This window comes from Nyctereutes procyonoides, unplaced genomic scaffold (genome assembly GCF_905146905.1).
Source record: "Nyctereutes procyonoides isolate TBG_1078 unplaced genomic scaffold, NYPRO_anot_genome, whole genome shotgun sequence".
NCBI classification, from domain to species: domain Eukaryota; kingdom Metazoa; phylum Chordata; class Mammalia; order Carnivora; family Canidae; genus Nyctereutes; species Nyctereutes procyonoides.
The window spans coordinates 49383225-49405709 of NW_026575042.1; the positions used below are offsets into that span (position 1 = coordinate 49383225).

Genomic DNA, 22485 nt, shown 5'->3' on the forward strand with positions numbered 1-22485 from the left:
CAGAAGGAAGGGTTTTAAATGAAGCATGACTTGATCAGAACCATTGGGAAGGATCACTGGCTATAACTAAAGAATGACTGTGGGCAGGAAATTAGGCCCCTGCCCACTCATCTGGATGAGAACTAATGGTTGCCTGGGTGTGAATGATCACAAAGTGGAGAGAATGAATAGATTTTCACATGCAGTAAAAAGTCCCCTTTGAGACGGTATAGATTTTAAGATACTCATGAGTCTCCCATGTGGCAAAATTAGGGTTGGATATAAGGATTAAGGAATCATCAGCATATGGCCGATGTGGTTGAGCTTTACCAGGAAGGAGATGAAGATTTCCAAAAGAGATGGAGGAGGAGTCGGAGGAGGAGTCGGAGTCAGGGAGGTAGAAAGGAAAACCAGTGCAGTGTAAAATCACCAAAGCAAAAGGAAGAGAGTATGTTAAAAATTAGATTGCTGGAGTTAAGTGCAGCTGAGTGGTTGATATGATAAGAAATGAAAGCAGAGAGAAGTTGAAGTTTCAGGTAGAAGGTGGAAAAATTGGTAAGTCTTGTTACTGAGGATACACAAGAGGATATATCCAGGGGAAAGATGGCAGGACTCCTCTTAGACAGAGGAGGGCCCCTCTTGGGGAGGAGGCAACGATGGTCTGGATGCAAATACATGTGGAGGCTGGGAAGGATAGGGAGGTGTGCTGCTCATCACCCAGTTACTTCACTTCTCACTGTAAAGTAAAAAGCAAAATCTGCCGTTGGGGCTGAGCTGGCGGAGAAAGCAAGAATGTCGAAGGCTGGAAACGGGCGGTGTGTAGAGGGGAAGAAGGCTCACCGGGGCCATGTGTGTGGCGAGGTTGTGCACAGGGCTCATCGCTCTGCTGAAACTGAAGGCCGTTATTTGAAATGGCGTTAAACCAGGCAGTTATGGGATTTTCCCAGCATCGCCAATAACTTCTTCAACAGATACTTGTTGAGCGCTACTCTAGTCGCTGAAGATGTAGAAGTGAGTAACACAAAGTCCCTGCTCACAAGATAAAAAACGGAGACGGCCAATTAAAAAGGAGACAGCCAATCAATCAATATATAAAATACATTATTAAGTATCTTAGCCTAGAGTTAGAGGAGAAAGGAGGGCAGCTGGATCAACTCAGCACAGATATATTTGCAGGGGGCAAGGGAATGAAATACTTCGATGAGATGATGGTTTAAATGATGGCACTATACAGTGTAGGCTGGATAGAGAAAAAAGACAAAGGGAAAATAGAGTAGGTGTGGGGTGAGACTTCTGAGGGAAGTTCAAGGGCAGGGATAGAGGGAATAAAGAAAGGAAAACACTTGTAAGGATCAGAAGGTCAGAGCATAGGTTACTCAAGTTGAAGATTTCAAAGGTAGAACTGTTCTGGGTGATGGTAACACCACCAGGATGTTACTATAAAATGCATGGACTGATGGAGAGTGGAGCTGAAGGTCATGACAGTTCAGAAGGTTAGGGAATTTTTTTTTTTAAGATTTTTATTTATTTATTCATGAGAGACAGAGAGGCAGAGAGAGAAGCAGGCTCCCTGTGGGGAGCCCGATGCAGGACTCAATCTTGGGATCTTGAGATCATGACCTGAGCCAAAGACAGATGCTCAACCACTGAGCCATCCAGGTGCCCCAGAAGTTAAGAAATTCCAAAGCGGAAGAGGAGCAGAGGCAGTCTCCATAGTCTCTGATGTTACCTGGGAAGATGGAACTTTCAGGGAGGGGAAGACTGAGCGAAGCGTCTGTCTTTACCAAACAGAGATGAATGTCTGGAAAATGAAAGAAATGAGGTAATTGTGGTTGAAATGGTCAACGGGCCGAAGCCTAAATAAACACAGTGGACAGTAATGATTTGGATGGTTCTAGGAATGATAATAGAAGGCTAGTTTTGCCTTTGGGTGTCTCGAAATGCTAGAGGGCCAGGGAGCTTCAGCAGGAGGGGTTCTGGTCAAAGCAGAGAGCTGGTGGCAGGCCCAGGGCAAAATACTGAAATACCTCCCTTCATACTAGTTATTACAGAAGTACTTAAAATGCTCTTCTAACCCTGTTTCGTCTCACATCCCAGACCCATACCTTTCCTAGTCCAGAGAAAAGTCTGCAGGAGATATCCTTCTGAATACAGGTAAATGTTTGCTGACAAGAGTAAGATTCTAGAGTCTTCGGAGGGGCTGCCTAACCTAGAAACTAGTTCACACCGGTGAGGGCTTTTGGCTCACGTGTTGTCATATGTAGTCATATAATTCAGGTGAGTAAGTAGCAACCAGCAAGAGGAACTGGTCTGCCATGGTGTTGTCCAGCTCCATTTGATAGAATTACTAAGGAATTCGTTTTTACTTAGCTTTTCACTCAGAGAGAATCGGTGACTTCTTACCTTAAAACAAAATATTTGTTTAAACATCTCTTAGAGGCGCGATCTTCCTACAAAATTAAAGAAGAAAACCCAGAACTGTCACATTTTATTTTATTTTATTTTATTTTTTATTTTATTTATTTTTTTAAATTTTTATTTATTTATGATAGTCACAGAGAGAGAGAGAGAGAGCCAGAGACACAGGCAGAGGGAGAAGCAGGCTCCATGCACCGGAAGCCCAACGTGGGACTCGATCCCGGGTCTCCAGGATCGCGCCCTGGGCCAAAGGCAGGCGCCAAACTGCTGCACCACCCAGGGATCCCCTGTCACATTTTAAATATCAAAATCCCTTTATAAATTTTTATTTATTTATCTAAAGATGTCATAGGTAAGTAATCCCTCCACCTGACTTGGGGATCAAACTTAACAACCGTGAGATCAAGAGTCGCCTTCTCTACCGAATGAGCTGGTCAGGCATCCCAAAATACCTTTCTTGAAAACTTCAGCCCAGAGGAATCCAACAGTCGTGGGACCTTAGCTGGGAAGCTAAAAAATAAAAAAGGGGATTCAGTCCGCAGCACAGACTAGATCATTGAGAAGTCAAATCAAAATCAATTAGCAGCCGTGCATCTGTTTCTCTGCGCTTGATGCTTAAAGCAGAAACAAGCAAACCAACTATAAAATGATGGATGTGCCCCAAACCCTATATTTAAACAGTTTCTTTTGTTAATCAAGGCTTTCCTGAACTTCAAAGAAATTCTTATTTAAAGAACTCCCAAATCATTAAAGACTTATAATAAGATGTGCTCGAGGATGCAATAGTTACTTAAAAATACTTCCAGAAAAGGAAGCTTTTGTTAAATCCATGGGCTTAATTTTCTGGTGTGATGAAATTACCTGAGTGAAATTAGGACGTTTGGATACGTCTGCTAGTCTGAAGCCAGATGAATTCATTATCCCTAAACATATGTATATAGCAATTAATGATTTCACTAACTTAGAAGCCAAGAAGCAAAATATAAATAATTGTATTTGTTCAGAGACATAATGTGATTATATTTGAGTGGATCAAGTAAAGGAAGTAATATAGCAAAAGTCATTAACTGAATGGAAAATTTCTCAAAGCACTATCTATACTGTCCCGTAGCAAGGATATAACACTATGTCAAGAAGAAATGGCACAAGTGATACCTTGAAAGTCCCCATAAACTCATATCCATGCAAATATGAATCTTTTATTTTTTATTTTTTTTGCTTTTTATATTTTTTAAAGATTTTATTTATTTATTCATGAGAGACACAGAGAGAGGCAGACACACAGGCAGAGGGAGAAGCGGGTTCCCTGCGGGGAGCCCGATGTGGGACTCCATCCCGGGTCCCGGGGTCATGCCCTGAGCCGAAGGCAGACGCTCAGCCGCTGAGCTACCAGGCGTCCCAATATTAATCTTTAAAAAAAAAAAGGAATAGAAGATAGTAGAAATAGATGCCATGAAACTTGGCATGATCTATCTTAACTACGGTTGTCAAAATTAACACCAAGAAGTGAAAAGATTTGCAAAGGTAACAAGCTGTTTGGGTTCCATGCAGGCCCAGGCCCTCATGAAGGCCACGGTCAGTGGCTCTGGCTCCAAGTCTCATGTCTCGTGAGCTCCTAACGTGTGTATGTGTTGGGGGAGGGGGGCGGTGGGAACCTCACTCTCAGCTCATTCACTGCTTCTGGAAACAGAGTTTCTGCTTCTCCTTTCCTGTCTTCTGGGACTGAAATGTGGCCTAGCTCTTGACTTCATTACCTTTTGCCAGAACTTGCAGAACTTTCTTGGATCAGCACGCTGCTGGTTAGAGCTCCTTTGTCACACACCTGGCTGTGGGGTCTCATCCCTCCATTGCTCTTAGCTGGAAACTTCCCCATTGCTGACCCTTATAATCTCTCTAAAATAGCATCCAGTCCCACTGGACCGGCTCAGGCTGCTTCTACATGAGCCCAGGTTATGTACATGACAAACATTTTACATGGAAGAAAGATGTGTCTTCATTTGTCAAGGGAGGGACGGCTCACTCATTTTGTATGTCAACACAGGAAGCCAAGGATCCACCATTTCCATCACCCGTCAATTACCACACCTATTGATTTTAAAAACTTGGAGGAATCAGGTGTTTGTCTTGTTTTATTTAATACGAGGAAATCTAATTTATGTGTAAAAAGTAAAAAAAAAAAAAATTTTTTTTTCAGATCTTGCCTACCTGGCTTTCAATGAACACTAAAAGATTTTTTTTTTCTTCAAGCTTAGTAACAGAAAAAAAGAAGCCGACATCAAAATGTTTTAGGATGCTGATAGAGTACATGTGTGCTTTTCAAAGCTTTTAAATAACAGATGGTGATAATTTACTATGAGAAGGCTTACTTAATTGAGAAGGATGTCCGTTATTGGAATGTCCGTTATTGGAATGTCCGTCATTGACTCATCGTGCAAAGAGTTGGGATTAGATCCCTTGCTCTGGGTGGGGGAGCGTACCTACAATTATTACTGCTTTTATAATCTGTGGAATGTACTTTGAGTTATTTCTCAGGAATCGCATGTCTCCTACCTCTAACTCTAGTCATTGTCGGTGATCCGATCCACCTCTCCCCTAACTGTATAATCATCTCAAGTGATGTGATGTATGGAACATGGAGGAGGTCAGCCAGCAGCTGAACTTCTATAGTCCACAAGGTCTCTGGATTCATGGAGAAGATCCATCCAAGCTAGAGCTCTTGAAAGCATAAGCCAGTTTGGCAGGATGTGTGTCCAAGAGGTGCTGTAGGACTTGGTGACCAGCCATAGAGATAGAAAATAAAGGAAAGGTGTCTCCGTGACACCCAGTGATGAGGACTTACAGGACTAGGCTGGCTGTTTCCTGCAGCCTCAGCAAGAGTAAATCCTCTTTCCCATGATCATATCTCTACCCTTCACCGGCCAAGGTGACAAAGGCCAAGCCCCTGCCAAGTAGTTTTCACCCGTCTGCTTCCATCAAAGACAGGCAGGGCTCCTCCTGGGGTGCTGAAGCTTTGGGAATGTAGCTCTTCATCCTTTATCCATTCTGCATCCTGCCTTCAGAGGTTGACCTACCTATTCATACCCACAGCCTCTTACAGTCCTGTCCTCTTTTGTCAAAGCCGTCACTCACCTTCTCAACCAGGAACACAGCCTGGTACCTGACTCAGATATTTGTTGAATGGCCAATGAAGGAATGAATGAAACGCTCTTCTCTCCACCTTTGCCTAGCTAATTCTTCCTTCCCTCCCAGCACTCCCTCTACACCCATAACTCACATCTCACCTGTGGTTAGTCGTCTTGTGTCTAGTCTTGCCCCATATAATAAAAGCTCTGACTCTTTTTGTCTTAGTTATCGTTGATTATAGCAGCTAGTGTGGTGCAGGGCACATATTAAGTTGTCCATACATATGGGTTGAATAAATAAATTATTCTCTTAGATTTACTCTAGTGTTCCTTTGTCTTGAGGTTCACAAAACCACTGCTTAGTCTAGGCCGAGTAGTTTGTTAGGGCCCCTGATACACAAATATGGCAGCAAAGAAGTGTCCTCATGGTGGCTTTGTCCTGCTTACGGAAGTGAGATTTCTTGGCTCTGTGTCTGTCTAGGGTGGGACCTAAGTTCAGCTCTTCTCTGTCTCATCTGTCTCCTCTGCTGGCAGCGGAGGCAGTTACTTGGTTCCCAGTTGTTTCATTTACGTTGTTAATTCTACCCTCCGAAGCTTAGAATCAGGTCAGCAAGGAAACAGTTTCTGGGGGTATTTCTCTCTCCTGTTCTTTTCCTGTCTCAGGGAGAATGGTCAAATCATTTCCTACCCAGGTAAGCATTTCCAGCTCTCAAGGACCTACATTACCGCTAGTGGGGCGCTTCCTGTCTGCCTCTGGCTCTCTGGGAGCTCCATCCCTCTCCATAACCCATTTCCCCTCTCGTCTCCAGTGCATTTGTTCTCTGGGGTGACCCGCATTAGCTAAGTGTTGCTGTTTTTCACCTGCCATGTCTTCAGGCTCCCTATTCCTGGTTGCTTCATTCACAGCGTGCTCATTCCCGTTCCCGGCCAGCTCACCCGTGCAAGCACAGGCACACGGAAATGCTGCACGGGACTCCTTGGCTGAGGTTACCCACAAAATTGGAGCTTTCCTCGTCCCTGGGATACTGGCTGAGTTTAGCAATTCGAAAATGAGAAGCTAGCGTGTCTAGATGACAGTTACATTAGGGGAGTTCGCTTACGTTATACAAGAAACAGTCTTGTTTCAGAGGAAAACCTGCAGGCTCGGTGAGGGCAGGGAGTATTCACCTGCGTATTCAGTTCCGAACAGTGTCCGATATGTAAACGTACTCGAAAATATTTGTTAAAATGAAACAAAAAGTGTTGGAGTCTCCATGCTCCACAAGAAGAAATTTCTTTCTTTCTTTCTTTCTTTCTTTCTTTCTTTCTTTCTTTCTTTCTTTCTTTCTTTCTTTCTTTCTTTCTCTTTCTTTCTTTCTCTTTCTCTCTTTCTTTCTTCTTTCTTTCTTCTTTTCTTTCTTTTTCTTTTCTTTTTTTTTTTTTTTGGAGAAAGCCAATGACTTAGCATAATCCTCTGTGTCTTAGGTAATATAAAAGAACTATTTATTCCTTAAAAAATATAAACATGTGGAGGCAAACCTGACCTCGTGTCAACTAAATGCTTATTTCGTTATACCTACTGAGTGGAAGCGCGCTCACTAGAGAAGAGCTGTCTTACCGATTTTGACTTTGGTATTCTAAAAGCACTGATAACCCAGCTTATCCCCCTGCTGTGATCTTTTCGTACCACTCTCTAACTAAACATGATGCAAAGGCAAAATGTTTTGAGTTATTCTCAGTAGTTACCTATTATTGAAGTTGCTCTGATCATTTTTGTACAGTAACATGAGCTGAAATAACAAAAAGTTTAAGTGGGAGAAGCATGAGTAGGTCAGCTCATTGCTTCTGGGGGGCGTGGTTCTGAGGGCACAATGGAGGCTTTTTCATCACCTACAATCTCTTTCCTCACAAAGGATCATTTTTATTCATTAACATTATGATCAACATGCAGCGCTGATAACTTATTTTTAAGTGATATATTGTATTTAAATTGCAGTAGATTGTCTAATAGCTTTTTGCTAGCAAAGAATCTTTTAGGATTCAAAATGCAAATTGGACCTGGAAAAGAAAAATTATTTTTAGACCTATGGCACTTTAACTGTAACACAGTTTCAGGCTTCAGTTATAACAGAATGTTTTGGGTTGTGAGTTTTGGAGGAATCCCTGTTGAAAAAGTATTGACTGTCCGCTCTTGGCTGTGAGCCATTCATTTAAATGGGCTATAAGACAAGGCTGAAGAATTTCACTAATTTGGGGAGAGCCAAATAAGGATTATTATTGGGGGTCCATAAGACTTGAGATTTCTGTGATTATCTCAACAAATTCTAAAAGTCAGGGCCAAATGAAGTGAAAAAAATTCACATAGCTATACTCATGTTATGAAGCAATTAGAACCTTAATTGGGCATCAGAAAGCCCCCACCAACTGGTTGCTGTGTAATTTAATTTGGATTATCTTCTCCTGTCTGTGTAGCTTCTGAAATTTCCTTAATGTTATTTGGTTGTGAATATTACTGAATTAAAAACATCAACTTAAAATTAGATCTACGCCATATCTAAAGTCATATTGGCGATCTTGGACATGTAGTCATTCTGTGCCTAGATCTCCTTAAAATAGAGGAGATGTGTCTAACTGTGTAGAGCAATTAATAAGGAAAAGAAATTAAATCCAGAGAGGCAATTTAACATCATGGAAGAGCTCAGACCCTGGCCACCACTGCTTGAGGTCAAACCTTGGTTTTGTTGCTCAACAACCATCCTTAATTTCTACAGTCCTAAAATAGGGCCAAAAACAGAGTTGCTATATACAGTTTAATGAAAACAACTTTTAAAGAATTTAGAAAAATGCCTCTCGAGCCATAAGTGCTTGGTGCCTGACACGTGTCAACCATTGACTAGTAGTAGTAATAGTAGTAGTAGTAGTAGTAGTACTAGTAGTACATGAGCATCTCTGATTGAATCCAACTGAAGATCCTGTAGTTTACACTCTACATGTGAATCTGATAGAGAGTTTTTCTGTAAATCTGATAGCAAATGGATTCCAGGTTAACGTTTATAAGTATGTGCATGCTCACGTGTGTGTTTTTGTCTATACATTTAAGGTAAATTGGTCACATGCATATATAAAATAGTTAGAAACTATTCCTCAAGCTTAAACACAAAATAATAGGTCTCCTTTCTCTCTCTCTTTTTTTACTTTTTATTTTTTAAGTAATCTCTACACCCAACATGAGGCTTGAACTCGCAACCCTGAGATCAAGAGTTGCATGCTCCATCAACTGAGCCAGCCAGGCACTGCAGTTGGTCTCCTTTCTTGAGCATTGCAGCTCTAGAGAGTAAATTCACTGTGCTTCCCTCTGATATACTTGTATAAATCCACCGTTTCTGAACAAATGTGTAGTGATGGCTTTTCTCAGTGCTGATCAGACTAGTATAAGATTTGACCGTGGCTTAGCTGGAACTTAAAGAGTGGTTGACAGGGAGTGGCTGATTAAATGATAAACTAGCAACCTAGATTACATTCACCCCCAAACTTTCTGTAACCAAGGTATCACAAAAGCAATTTGGAGACAAGGATTTCATTTAAAAGTGAGGAGTGGACCGTGGAAGAATCCGGAATGTTTGTAACGAAAACCATTTGGTTTTTATTAGCATTAGTCTGTGTGCTTGCTAATTTTCAATCATTTTCCCTTCAGGAATGGTCCCCTAGATTCTAGTTTCCACATTACTGCCTTTTGAATGGAGTCCTTTGTGACCCATTGTGATTACATTGCATTTTCCTTGTGTTCTTTCAAAACGTTCTGACTTTGCCTTAATTTTGGCTGGGGGATGGTGGGAGGAGGGTAGCAGCAGGGGAATGAGGTCAGCAATACTTTCTGAATGTTGTCAAAAGAGATTTCTAACTTGTCAAATTTGCCTCATAAGTAATATCAGGCTTAGTGTCTATTAATAAAACAAACATTTAGGACAGGAGGTTGGGTCAGAAATGGGTGTCCTAAGGTCTTTACAAGAGCATTTGTTCCTGGGCGCCCCAACATTTCTCTGACCTCTTCTGGCCACGCCCAGAACAGTCATAAGTCAGGCTGATTATAGTGATTTTAAGGTAACGAAATGAAAATGTTGCATGGTTGGGGTCAGAAAAGCCAAGGGCTTAGACTGATTTGGAGAGAACAAGCTGGAAACGGTCTTGTCACGTACCATTCCCTAAACCTTAGCTCTGTGCAGAGTAAGAGGGTCAGGACAGACATTTTTTCGTAGAGTCGGGCGTGTGGCACTTAGGTTGTAAATAACTAACCTATCTAAAATGTTTGACACTAAAATAGAATTTTAGTAATTGAGGATGAAATCATTTGAATCCTTTCCCACCTAATTTTGTTGCCTATTTTGTACATTTTCTGGGTAGTTTAAAAATCTCAAAGGAAAAACAGACTAAAGTATTGTCGATCCTAGTTATTCGCGAATTCCCTATTTGCTAACTCCCCTACGGGCTAAAATATTTTTGTAACCCCCGAATCAACCCCACAGTGTTTTTGAGGTCATCTGTAGACCTGAGCAGATTGGTGAAAGAGGGGAGTTGCCCTACATGTGTGTCCCCCGGCTTCGGTCCAACAAGGACTATAAACAAGAATCCTTTTCTCGGTCTAGTTAGTGCCATAGTCTTCATTTTTTGCGTGCTTTTTTTTTGGTGATTTCCCACTTTAAAATGGCTCCCAGACACACTGCTGAAGTGCTGTTAGTGTTTCTGAGCACCAGAAAGCTGTGTTGTGCTTTACGAAAAAAAACCCCCTGTGTTAGATAAGTTTTGTTCAGTCATGAGTTCTAGTGTTATCGGCTGTGAGTTCAGTATTAATGAGTCAACTATATATATATTAACCAAAATGTCTTTTGGTTAAATAGAAACACACATAAAGCAAGATTATGTATTGATTAGTTGATGAAAATGCTGTGTAATCAGAGGCTTGTAAGACCCTAAACCTGTATTTCCCCAAGGGTCAATGACTCTGTACTTGCTTATTCCGTGTTAGTTGTGACTTTAGAACAAACTCCATCGAATGAAAAGAATTGACCATATTCATAATTCCCATATATTCGTTCTCATGGAGAAGCACCAACGATATACTAAATAGGAACCACTATTAAACGATGTTAAGAAAAAAAAAAAGATGTTAAGTTCACAGTAGAATGCCACAGCACAGAGCTTTATGATATCCAGTTTATTTATTTGCTACTTGTAGCAATCATATTCATTTCAGATTTCTCTTATTTTACTGACAATTTCCCAGGAACACTTGACACATGCAGAAATTTCTTTAAAACACACACACATACACACACACACACACGAGCAGAACACTAGCCTCTAGGGAGTGTATATGTATAAACACTGAAATATTTCTTGTGCATAGTGCCAAAAATCTTATTTTCAGTTAGCAAACTATTGATGTTTTTGGAAAGCAAAGTATAGGGACACCTGAGTGGTTCAGTCACTTAAGTGTCTGCCTTTGGCACAGGTCATGGTCCCAGGATTATGGGATCGAGCTCTGAATCAGGCTTCCTGCTCAGTGGAGAAGTTGCATGTCCCTCTGCCTCTGCCCCTCCCCACCCATCGCCCACCCCTGCTCATGCTCATGCTCTCTCACTGTCTCAAGTAAATAAATAAATAAATAAATAAATAAATAAATAAATAAATAAATATCTTAAAAAAAATAGAAACAGGGTACATAGGTAGGAAAGAGGGATCTTGTGGCATGGAAGCCATGGACATTCAAAGGCAGATCAAGGATCGCTTCTTCTTGAGGAGACACGTAGAGGAGTTCCAATGTAACTGGAGTTTCATCATGTCTCATCATGTCTGGCAACTGGTGGAGGAGCTGTGCCTCTGGACTGTTGCCTGAGAGGCCTAGGAGGCTCTGGAGATTAGAGGGAGCTCATCTTTGAGGAACAGAAAGTCAAGCGGAGCACAAATGTCCCTTGAACAAAGCCTTGCCCATCAGAGAAGTAATTCTGAATAGAGGGCAAGTTTTGCTATGATAGTCTCCCCAGAACCGGGCCTATTGGTCGTTGGGGTTTTGGGGAGAGGGATGCATAGAGGTAAAATATAAGTCAGCTGTTTACCTGGAGGCACCAGGAGTCTCCTTGGGACGCCTCCAAGACAATAGCAGATGAAAGAAAGGCAGTTTCACACAGTTCCTATACCAGGAACTGGCTCATGGAGGGGGCTGGGGTGAGAGGTTGTGGAGGCCTGGGGAGAGTGCGCTTGTACACAGGAGACACACGTGTGACTTCCTGCAATACTGTGCTGGGGCCTTATAAGGGCCCGAAGTGCACTTAGAAATATTTGTTGTCATGATGGGAGCCCATTCACACAGCCTGGAAAGGCAGGAAGAAATATGCCCGATTCATCTAAGTGGGAGACCGTGTTTATGTTCTGATAATGGATTCTCTTGTCCTCACTTTCCATGTTTCTCTTTTTTCTAATCTGATGATTTTTCCCTTGGCTGCTTATGAGGACCACTTAAGAAGCCTTAAAAAGTGCCTGGACCACCTCAAGGATTCTGGTTTAATTGATCAGGGCTGAATTTTGGGCATCTGGATACCTAAAAGGCTACTGAGGTCATTCACATGGTTAGCTGGAGTTGAAAAGTACTGCTCTGAAATGCATCCCTGAGAAGTTTCGCTCTCCGTGATCCAGTGGATCACCCCCAAAGATGAGTTAGGCTGGAATCCTACTACATGCCCACTTCAGGAAGATGTGCTTCTGGGTGTGCCTTTGAGTACAAATGGGCTCCATGCCTCTTGCCTGTCTGCTTGCCCTGCTGTGAAGAATTCATCCGTTGTTGTTGTTGTTGTTGTTGTTGTTTTAACCTCTTCCTTCTTCCTGGGTACTACAGGCCCTCCTAGGCTTGATGTTTCTCCTACCTTTGACCCAGAGCTACTTGCTGGTCATACGATTGCCATTGGCGAAGGAGAAAAGCTGTGCTTACAGAGTGGCTGGGAGGGGAGGAAGTGGAGGGCAAGGGGAAAATAAAGAGTGAGAAAGAAGAAAGGGAGAATGCAAATCACTGCTTCTCACAAAGCTCCACCTGGTGTATCCAAAATATGGAGGGAAGAGAGTGGTGAACTGGGAGCCAGGGGAGCCTAAGTGCAAGGCCTGGGGCTCCATCATTGACTAGCTGCTTGATCTCGGGGAAATTACTTAATCTTGTACAACTGAAAGGTGGTGAAGCCCGAGGATTCAGAACAGGACCGCCCGATTTAAGGATCCCAAACATTTTCCCAGCTTATACAGCATCTCCTAATCCATACCCACACAATGGACCCTTGGTAATGAATACAGTAATTAATAACTTCCCAGATGGTAGTTGAGCTTGTTTTAAAATTCCGATAGTCAAGTTGGGAGAATGTTACAAGAAGATTAGTTGGGGAAAAAAATGGTGTGTCATATATTATCAGCCTGGAACATTTGGAATTGTCATTCATAAGAAATAAGCTCATTATTAATAGAAGATTACTTTTCTTGTCTTTATGTGACTATTTTCTTAAATTAAAAATGCTTTTTTTTCTTATTGCAAAAGCAATGCATGCTCATCTAATACAAATTGGAAAATAAAGATAAGCAACTAATACAAAATTAAACACACTCATAATCCACCAACCCAGATAGAACTGCTGTAAATGTCTTTTAGGCTTTCTGTGCTTTTATATAGATTTTTAGAAGGCATAAATACTGTTTCTTTCACTCTACAAACATCTGGTCAACAACATTCTGTGTCAATACATTTGCCTTTACTACGTCGTGGGTTTTTTTTTTTTTCTATGTCTGCTTATTAAGGTGAATAATTTTATTTGTTTTTAAACCACATTTGTTTACTCAGAAGTCAGAATCACAGATAAGGAAACATCTGAAGAGCCCAGGTGTGGTTATGTGGAGAGGTTGAGTAATTCAAAACAAAGTGCAAAATACAAAAACAATTACAACCAGTTTGACAGTTGTGTGTCTGTTTCCTACAGCCCTTCTACCCACAAGTCTACCGCTGACTTCAAAGAAAAGTCAGCACAGAGGAGGTCCGGAGGATAAGGTGCAAAATGAGAATCAAACCCACGATAAGAGATTAAAGGAAGCTTGATCAAAGACCCGGCATAAAAGTGCTAGCCCATGACTTGCCTTGGCCCATGGCCCCAAAATATTCACCAGAACAGCGAGCTCTCTTTGAAGTGATTGGAAGCGCCCATGCTCAGATGAGCTCTCTGGTCAAAGGGAAATTTAGAAAGCGGCACAGGAAGGAGTTTGCACGGTTGCCTCTCCCTATCTCTGGCCCGCATAGTCCTCACAGATTGTTTCAATACCACTTATTTGGTTTGTTTTCCAGACACACGTAGTTTAACTGGGTGTCAAGTACAAACTCAACCTAGGAGGGGAAGGATCATTTTTTCCCTTTGTGGGAGATGTGAAGAGTGTAGAGGCATTCACATGGCAGTGGATTTGTGCTCGTGAGCATAGAGCTGCTCCGCCGCTCCTCCTTTTCGTTGAAGGTGTTTGAAAGAGCAGCAATATTTCCAAATTGGCAGTGAGGCTTGTTCGTTACTGTCCTTGCTCGTTCTACTTACTCATTACTTGTTCACTGTTCTTCCCTCCTCAGAGCTTATTGCTTCACGTAGTGTTAGGACATAAACCATCCATTTCCCCAGGGAGAGAAAGAAAATGGAAGTGCTCCCAAAATGGCAGTTGCCTCTACAACATTCAGTTTAAATACTTAAAAGTATTTTAGAAGACAAGAGTTACATAAAATTACTAAAAATGTATGCTTAGAACGTCTTTGGTTAGCACTTCTTTCAGGCTCCAATTTTCTGGTTTTTCACTTTACATGGTAATTCTCCAAGTGTTTAGGGTCTTTATTTTCACTTCCCCTGTCATCATATCTTCATTTCCTACAACGTTTAAGGGAATTACTTTTTCTGTCTTTTTAAAGTCAATTCCCTAATCTCTACCTGATGTTTCAAGTTAGAGTTTTTTTTACTGACAAATCTTGATGGAGTGCAGCATTAAGCTCTGTAAGAGGCCTAGAAAGCGCATTCCCTTCTTTTCCAGAACCACAGAGTCTAGATGAGGGGATAATGGTTTTTCCAAAAACAACAAAAATGAATATGATGGCAGCTGGTACACATTTTGTAAGGACAGTCCTTTGTGAAGGAGGATTTGAACTGAGCCTTGAAAATGCCTGAAATCTCTAAACATGAACAGATTAAAAAGGGTATTTTTAATAGGGGTCAACACACCATCATCAAAGTCACAAGAGCAGAAATTTATAAAGTGTTCACAGCAGAAACTGAACACAGTCATTTACATGGGGGCAGACGGCACATGTGAAGAAGTAGGGAGAGAGAAGCTTCACTAGATATATCAGCGTGAGAATATGTTGTGGCATTTGGATATTTTCTTTCTTTTTTTTTTTTCTTAATTTCTCCCAGAGTCATTTATTCCATCTATGATTTTACTTGTTTTCTTTTTATTCGTGTATAATTAACATACAGTGTTATGCTAGTTTCAGGTGTGGATTTTATTATATAATTTGTATATGTTTATGTATTTTCTGGACTTTATTATAAATGCAGATGGAGCATACTGTTTTCCTTGGAGTGGAAATGGCATACTGAAATGTTATGGCAACACTAATTGGACTGGCACACAGGATGGATTGGAGCGGGGAGAGATCTGGGGCCATAACTTGGGCAAAAGGGCATGGATAGAGCCTAAGAGAAGGAAGGCCTGAAACAGAGCAGAAACAGTGGGCATTGCAAGGATGGGATGGACTGGAGGCCATGAATGAGAACTGGTCTGACCTCCAAGAGCAGGGGGGGGTGTGTAGGAGGAGGGAGTAAGGACTCATAGGTGACTCAGTACGGTCATCACACATAACCACTTGTGCATGCCTTTTATGAGGTGGTGGGAATACAAAGAGGCTAAGTTCATCAGCACATGGTTAGGAGGACAGAGTAGGTGTCCACAGGGAGATACCTCATCTGAGCATTAAGTACTGTGTATGGTCGTGAGCTCTCAGGAGTTCAGAGGAAGAAATACTCCCTGAAGTTTGAAGTCATGGGAACTTCAGGGAAGAGATGGGACATATGCCAATCCTTGCAGAGTGGGTAGCTTTTGGGAAGAAAGGGAGGAGGTGTTAGAAGGGTAAGGTGAGGGAGAGAGAAGCAACAGCACCTGGTAGAGAAACACGGGAGAGTTTGTGGCACATGCAGCAAGCCCATCTGGTTGGAGCAGAGAGTTTGTGTAAAAACACAGAGAGGGGGCACCTGGGTGGCTCAGTGGCTGAGCGTGTCTGTCTTTGGCTCAAGTCGTGACCCCGGGGTCCTGGGATCAAGTCCCACATCGGACTCTCTGCAGGGACCCTGCTTCTCCCTCTGCCTGTGTCTCTCTCTCTCTCTCTCTGCTGTGTCTCATGAATAAATAAATAAAATCTTTAAAACAAACAAAAAACAGGGGTACGGGGCAGAGAGAGAGAAGGTAGAAAGAGACTTTTGATTAGTCTAGGAAAGATCTAGAGGCCAAATTGTAGAGTTTTGTAATTTAACCTGGGCAATGTTAAGCCACTGCCATTCTCCCGGTAAGAGAGTGGCTAGTAAAAGTGCATTTGGGGAAGTTTAATCTGTGAAAGGTGTCTGGAATAGACAAGTGGGGAGATGGTACTAGCAAGATGCAGAGTTGGGTGACTTCTAGTTAAAAGGGAGTGAGAATATAAAACGATCATGGCAAGAGTATGGAAAAGAAGCCGAAGAGTTACCCATAAGCATAAAGGGAAGAGGGAAATACAGTTTTACCCAAGATTCAAACCTGGGAGGCCACGAGGAGGGGAGTGGTCTGGAGACCACCCATAGCTTAGCGTCAAAGACACGGAGCCAGAGGTGGCAGCCAAAAACACCTCCAGGAGGTGGTGAGAAGTAGGGGCTTGCGATTTGGCCAGAAAATAGACTTAACCACTTCCAGTTGAAAAAAAAAAAAAATCCACACATCTCAGCAACATTTTGAAGTTTTTAATTAATTGAATTTATTTATTCAGAAAGCGAAGTGTTTTCAAAAGCTCGTTTGAGATCTTCTACTCTCTTGATACAGATGAATTCTCAATCGCTCTTTTGTATTTCCTGTGAAACAGTTCTACTTGTGTGAGAGAAAAAAAAAAAAAAACGGGAGGGAGGACAGTGGGAAGGTTTTCTCACTCTTCCAGGTGTAGAAACTGTGGGCTTTGGGCCTCCACAATATCCTCCTCAATGGCAGCAATTCATATTTTATACATCCTTCTACCGATTGCAGCACCTAGGACACATCAGAGCTGCGCACAGTGGAAATACTCAATGTGGGCTCATTTGCATTTTCATCGTACTTTGCAAAGATAAAAGAGTGGACATAAGAAAAGCTAACGAGCTTACAGCCAATTTTGTTAACGACAGACTCTACATAAACAAATGCAAATCAGATGTCAAATTTGAATTGCAGAAAATATTGTAAGCAAGGTCCAAGAAGTAATAATGGCAGCTTCAGATCTTTCCCCCAATGACAAAATCCATGAACAGTCCCACAGGGGGGCCTAGTGGGCTCAGTCGGTGGAGCATTCGACTCTTGGTCTCAGGGTTGTGAGTTCGAGCCCCATGTTGGGTGTAGAGATTACTTACAAAAAACCAAAGACTCAAAAAACAATCCCACATCCCTTAGAGTCCCAGAGACATTCCAAAGTCACAGCACCTTGAAGAGTAGAGTCAGCAGCTGAAGTTATTCGGGCGAAGAGTCACCTTGTGTCAGCCCCAGGCTCGGGCTAGCTTAGGTGGCCTGGGATTCTTTTATTTGTTTATTTATTTTGAACTATGAACTAGCAAGAACCTCATCTATCTGAAGGTGGGGGCGAGATGTACGATGGGAGGGCCGAGACCTCTCAGGAATACACCCAACCAAGTATGATAAAGGGAAGGAGGACTTTACCCGCATAGTCATCATTTTTCTTCAATTGATGGTTATATTAAGTAAGGAAAGAGAGTGTCAGGCCAGTTGACTTGATCATAAAGGAGAAACAACAGAGCACTTGTTCCCCCTTCCAAACTACTTCAACAACCCCCCCCCCCTTCATTTTATCTTCTTTCTCTGGTCTTTCAGCCGCTCGACTGATCCAGAACATGGATGCCACTGCTGAGCCCTGTACAGACTTTTTTAAATACGCCTGTGGAGGCTGGTTGAAACGCAACGTCATTCCTGAGACTAGCTCCCGTTACAGTAACTTTGACATTTTAAGAGATGAACTTGAAGTCGTTTTGAAAGGTTAGTGGAGTTTGTGTCTATGCATCAAAGATTTCTCTCTTAACATACCCAGTTTTTTAAAGCTGCAACTCTTAAGTCATTACAGAGAATGTCACAGAAGATTAAAGGCGATAATCCCTCCAGGTTTTGTGGCTCGCCACCAAGTCACTCTGAGGGTGGTAACGCTGAAGTGGTATGTTGGCATCTCAGCATTTCCCCTTTCACTTGGGGGGGCACGTACGATGCCCTTATGATAAACCTCTGTCATCCCTAGAGGTGGCCTCTGTGTGCCATTTCACATAATAAGAAATTAATGATTGCCACTAAACGCCACCTCCAGTGTCTTTCCAACCCTGGCTCTGGGGTGAAGTCAGTATCAGGTCGGTACCGTGTTGAAGACGTTACTCACATTTGCATCCCGGAATAGGTATATTTATTCTAACCCAGCTAAGACATTCTCCCTGGGGAAGTTGAGGAAGTCTTGTCCGCCATCCTTCACCTTGTGTTCCCCTCTTCTAGCAGTTACTTCGTAGAAAAACAATTTTTTGCTACTTTTCAAACATCCAAACAAGTAGAAGAGTTTGGTCAATGTATTTGGAGCATGAGTAGCACAGTCACACGAAGATCATTATTTCCAGCCATCAAGAAGACTATCGTATTAAATTCCATATTCCTCTGCATTATTTCTTTTTACTCTCGATTTCAAAAAAAAGTAACTTATGTATGACAGACCAGTACGCATCACTGTTCGCAAAAAAAAAAAAAAAAAAGATAATCTCGTCCAAAAGACTTTCATCTAACTTGGCTAATGAAATCAACTCCCAGTTCTGCGCTAGGAATATAGGAATAGCGATCTGGTGAGCGGTGGAGTTTATCCTGTAGGGTTCTAGGGCGAGGGAGGGACTGAACGCACACACAAAGGCAAGCTTTTTCCCTGGAACTACTTTGAAAATGTTGATTATAGCTGCAAATGAGCAGTTCCATTGATGTATTTTATTAAATGCTCGGTTTCAGATGTTCTTCAGGAACCCAAAACTGAGGATATAGTAGCAGTGCAGAAAGCAAAAACGTTGTACAGATCTTGTATAAATGAATGTAAGTGCTCTCCTTTTTATTTCATTAACTGTGTGCCAAAATATGCAAAGACTTCATAATGACTTCTATTTCTGTTGTTTTCAAAAGCTGCTATTGATAGCAGAGGCGGACAACCTCTGCTCAGTCTGTTACCAGATATCTATGACTGGCCAGTAGCAACGGATAATTGGGAGCAAACATATGGTAAGGCAATTTTCCTCCTTTTTTAAAGAATAATTTCCGCGTGAAACTTGTGTTGTGATAGTATCATATTAATGCCCTACAGCTTCTAAAAGCATATTTCACCTTCTGTTGCTTTAGGTACTTCTTGGACAGCTGAGAAGTCTATTGCGCAACTGAATTCTAAATATGGGAAAAAAGTCATTCTTAATTTTTTTGTTGGCACGGATGATAAGAACTCTGTGAACCATATAATTCATGTAAGTTGGTGTGGCTGACGGCCAAGGCCGTCTTTAAATTTTAATAAAACGTCTACACACATTGTTGTAATTGATGTTTAGAAATAATGCATATTCTCATTTGAATTGCATGAGCAAAGAGCCATAAATTCGTGCTCTGTCCCCAATACCTGGATTCCCAATTTTGAAAGTACTTTCCTTTTTTCTTTTTTTTTTTAAGATTTTATTTATTTATTTGAGAGAGAAAGAGAGAGAGAGCATGGGGGCAGAGGCAGAGGGAGAGAGGGAGAAGCGGGCTCCCCCCCTGAGCAGGGAGCCTGATGCGGGGCTCGATGCCAGGACCCCAGGATCTGAGCCAATGCCAGACGCTTGACTGAGTGAGCCTCCCAGGCGCCCCAAAAGTATTTTCTTATGTTGTGCTTTAGACATTTATCTCTCCTTTCTACTACCATAGGTCTAGATGCTGCACCTTCATGTCATAAAGTAAAGAAATGGCCTCCAATGTAGAAATAGCACTTGATTTCTCTGTATGCTCATGAAAGGAGCATAGTTTAGTTTACATAAGTAATGCGAGTCTAGAAACCAGATATTTCTAATTGCTTCCAAAAAGAACGTAGAAGAGGGATTTTTTTTAATACAATTTTGGTTGTTACTAAGGAATGTCTGAACTTTTTTTTTCCAGTGAAAGTAAGTAAAATAATCTTTTAAAATGGACTTATTAGATTTTTTTTTTCATATAAGCCATTCATTTAGGTTTACTGCAGATGCCACCTAAGATGAGATGAATACTTAGTGAGTATGTTTGGAATGAAATTTACAGAGCTTTTATTTGGTTTCCTGTAAAAGAAAGTACCCCAAAAGTTGCTAGCCACAGATTCAAATTTATGTCACAACTGTATGCATCTTCAGGACCATTTTTATGAAAATCATAAAAGGGATCGAACCCAGCTCTCTTCTACAGCAGATCTCTTTCTCCCTTTCTTCCAAAGAATTCACTTCTTTGGCTCTTAAGTGCCAGCATCCTCCACGATCACCATAAAGAGATTTCCTAGGGAGAGTTGGGAGATTGGAAGAGGGATGGCTGGAGCCCTACCTGTGGTGACACCTTCTGGCTCTTTCCATCCCCATCCTCTGGATTCTATTTCTTTCATATTGTCCTGGACTCTATAGCTGCCGGCTTTCTCAGGCTAACCCGCTCATGCTCTAGGGTGCCCCGTACCCGTCTAGCCCTGCAGTGTGCAGGAAGCAATCCCACAGAGCTGTGCGTGTGCCCAGGTGGCTCTCACTGGAGGCCCAGGACTCTCAGAGCTGCGGGAGCAGAGCCTCATTTCCTCCTTCACTCGCTCAGCTGCCAGGATTTGGGCAGAGCAGGCGAGAACCGAGGAGGAGTCTCCTTTATCCCCCTAGAGTAGGGGATGTTAAAAAAAAAAAAAATCCTTGGCAAGATTTCCACCAGCCAGACAGTTCTAGAGTTACCATAGAATTTTCCACTTTTTCGGGTGGTTTGGTTTTGTTTTGTTTTCCGTCCCAGTTAAGGGTGGGAGTCGAAGAGATCGTCCCCCAGGAGGGCATATTAGAATCTCAGGGAGCCAAATGTCCTATAAACGTGTCATTTAGAAACTCCCAATGTTAGATTCTAACATGTTTTTGTCCACCTGTCCCTTCTGTTTTGCATTAAAAAAATCCTTCCCAGTGCATTTTCATGTAAGTTTTCTCTGGTTTTCCTCCAATACCTGCAGCAGAATCTTCCAGATTACCTAATTACCCATCAGTGGAACCCTTCCAAGTAGCAGGGAAACCATTGCCTCATCTGGATTCATTCACTCATGGTCTGATCGTCACCCCTATAAACAGCAAGGACACTAGGATCTTGCTCGCACACAGACAGCCAGGCTTGTATTTGATCCAACTGTCCCACATCAACTGAACGGTTTCTTTTCCTCTTTGCATATTTTTTTTTTTATAGATTGACCAGCCTCGACTTGGCCTCCCGTCCAGAGACTACTATGTCTGCACTGGAATATATGAAGAGGTAAACAAACAAACAAAACCACAAAGCTACAGGAGCAGTTGGTGTGAACTTAGAAATAATGAAAAAGACGAAGGCAGACCTAAACGTAACTGTGTCCTTCACTCCCAACCAAGACATCACGTTGAGCTTCCGTTGGCTGAATGGATAGTCTCAACAGAATGAATGGGATTCTCTTGAGAAATAAGGAAGCTTGAAATTCCTTATGTGCGGGTCTCAGTGCTTAACCATTTAAGTCCCATGACCCACTTGGAAAAGTGAATGTTAAGTGTTGCATTTCCTCTATAAATGGCATCACTTAGAAAAAGCGAGCGGATGAATGAATCATGGTGTCGGGTGGTGCCCACGAGGATCCGGGAGCGGCCCGTTGTGAGACGCATCATGGCCCACGGTGCACTTTCAGAGCTCGTGGATGTGACGTTCAGGGAACTACCGAGGTGGAAGCTTTGGGTTCAGGCAAGCCTCTGCCTCCAACACGGGTCAATGGGCCAAGGGGCATCCTCCGCCCAGGACTGCGGGACGTCCTGCAGGGCTGCGTGGTATCCCAGAGCCCTGCTGCCCTCACACGATGTCCATCTGCCTGGGCTGATTGGTGTCAAACACAACACAGGCTGCACACGGCCCTGTGAGGTATATCAGGTGTCTGGGAGAGGTGTTCGTTCTCTCAGTGCCGTCCTCATGACGATTCTGTAACTCAGAAGTTAAGGTGATGGTCCTCATGGGGGACAGTGGAGCAGGGTGGCTGAACTTCCCGCTCAGCTAAAATTGTTAGCTTAATTCCTTTATGCCAAAACCCATTTTGCATAGTTATTAAGTTCCAGTGACAGGGACTAACTTCACTGTAAAATATCTTTTTGAGGGGCTCCACTGCATTGAAATGAAGGGAAAGATGTGTTATAAAAGAAAAAAAAAAGGCCACAATTAGGAGCACAGACAGTCAAATGGAGGTGGGGTATTTGAGTTCATTATAAACCTAGTTACTGTGTGGGCTGCAGCTATTATAGGGTTTTCGAGCTACTTCCTATTGCAGAGTTGAGGGTGATTGAGGAATTTTGACTCATTATATTTCATTGTCAGCATCATCAACTGGAATGTTTTTCATATTTAAGATTGTGCCCTAAAGACATCAGGTTTTTCCAATCCTAAAAATACGTGCATTTTTTTTGTAGTT

At 42.2% G+C, this 22485-nt stretch overlaps 1 protein-coding gene across 6 annotated transcripts in view; it reads left to right on the forward strand.

Annotated features, from left to right (window-relative positions):
• Window positions 1-22485, forward strand: part of MME (membrane metalloendopeptidase) — a 138904-nt gene that overhangs the window by 57372 nt on the left and 59047 nt on the right. For all 6 annotated transcript variants that reach the window (XM_055321368.1, XM_055321369.1, XM_055321374.1 and 3 more), the window contains 5 exons: window positions 17652-17813; window positions 18807-18887; window positions 18975-19070; window positions 19188-19306; window positions 21252-21317. In XM_055321368.1, coding sequence (XP_055177343.1) covers window positions 17652-17813; window positions 18807-18887; window positions 18975-19070; window positions 19188-19306; window positions 21252-21317 — 524 coding nt within the window. The remainder of the gene's footprint in view (window positions 1-17651; window positions 17814-18806; window positions 18888-18974; window positions 19071-19187; window positions 19307-21251; window positions 21318-22485) is intronic.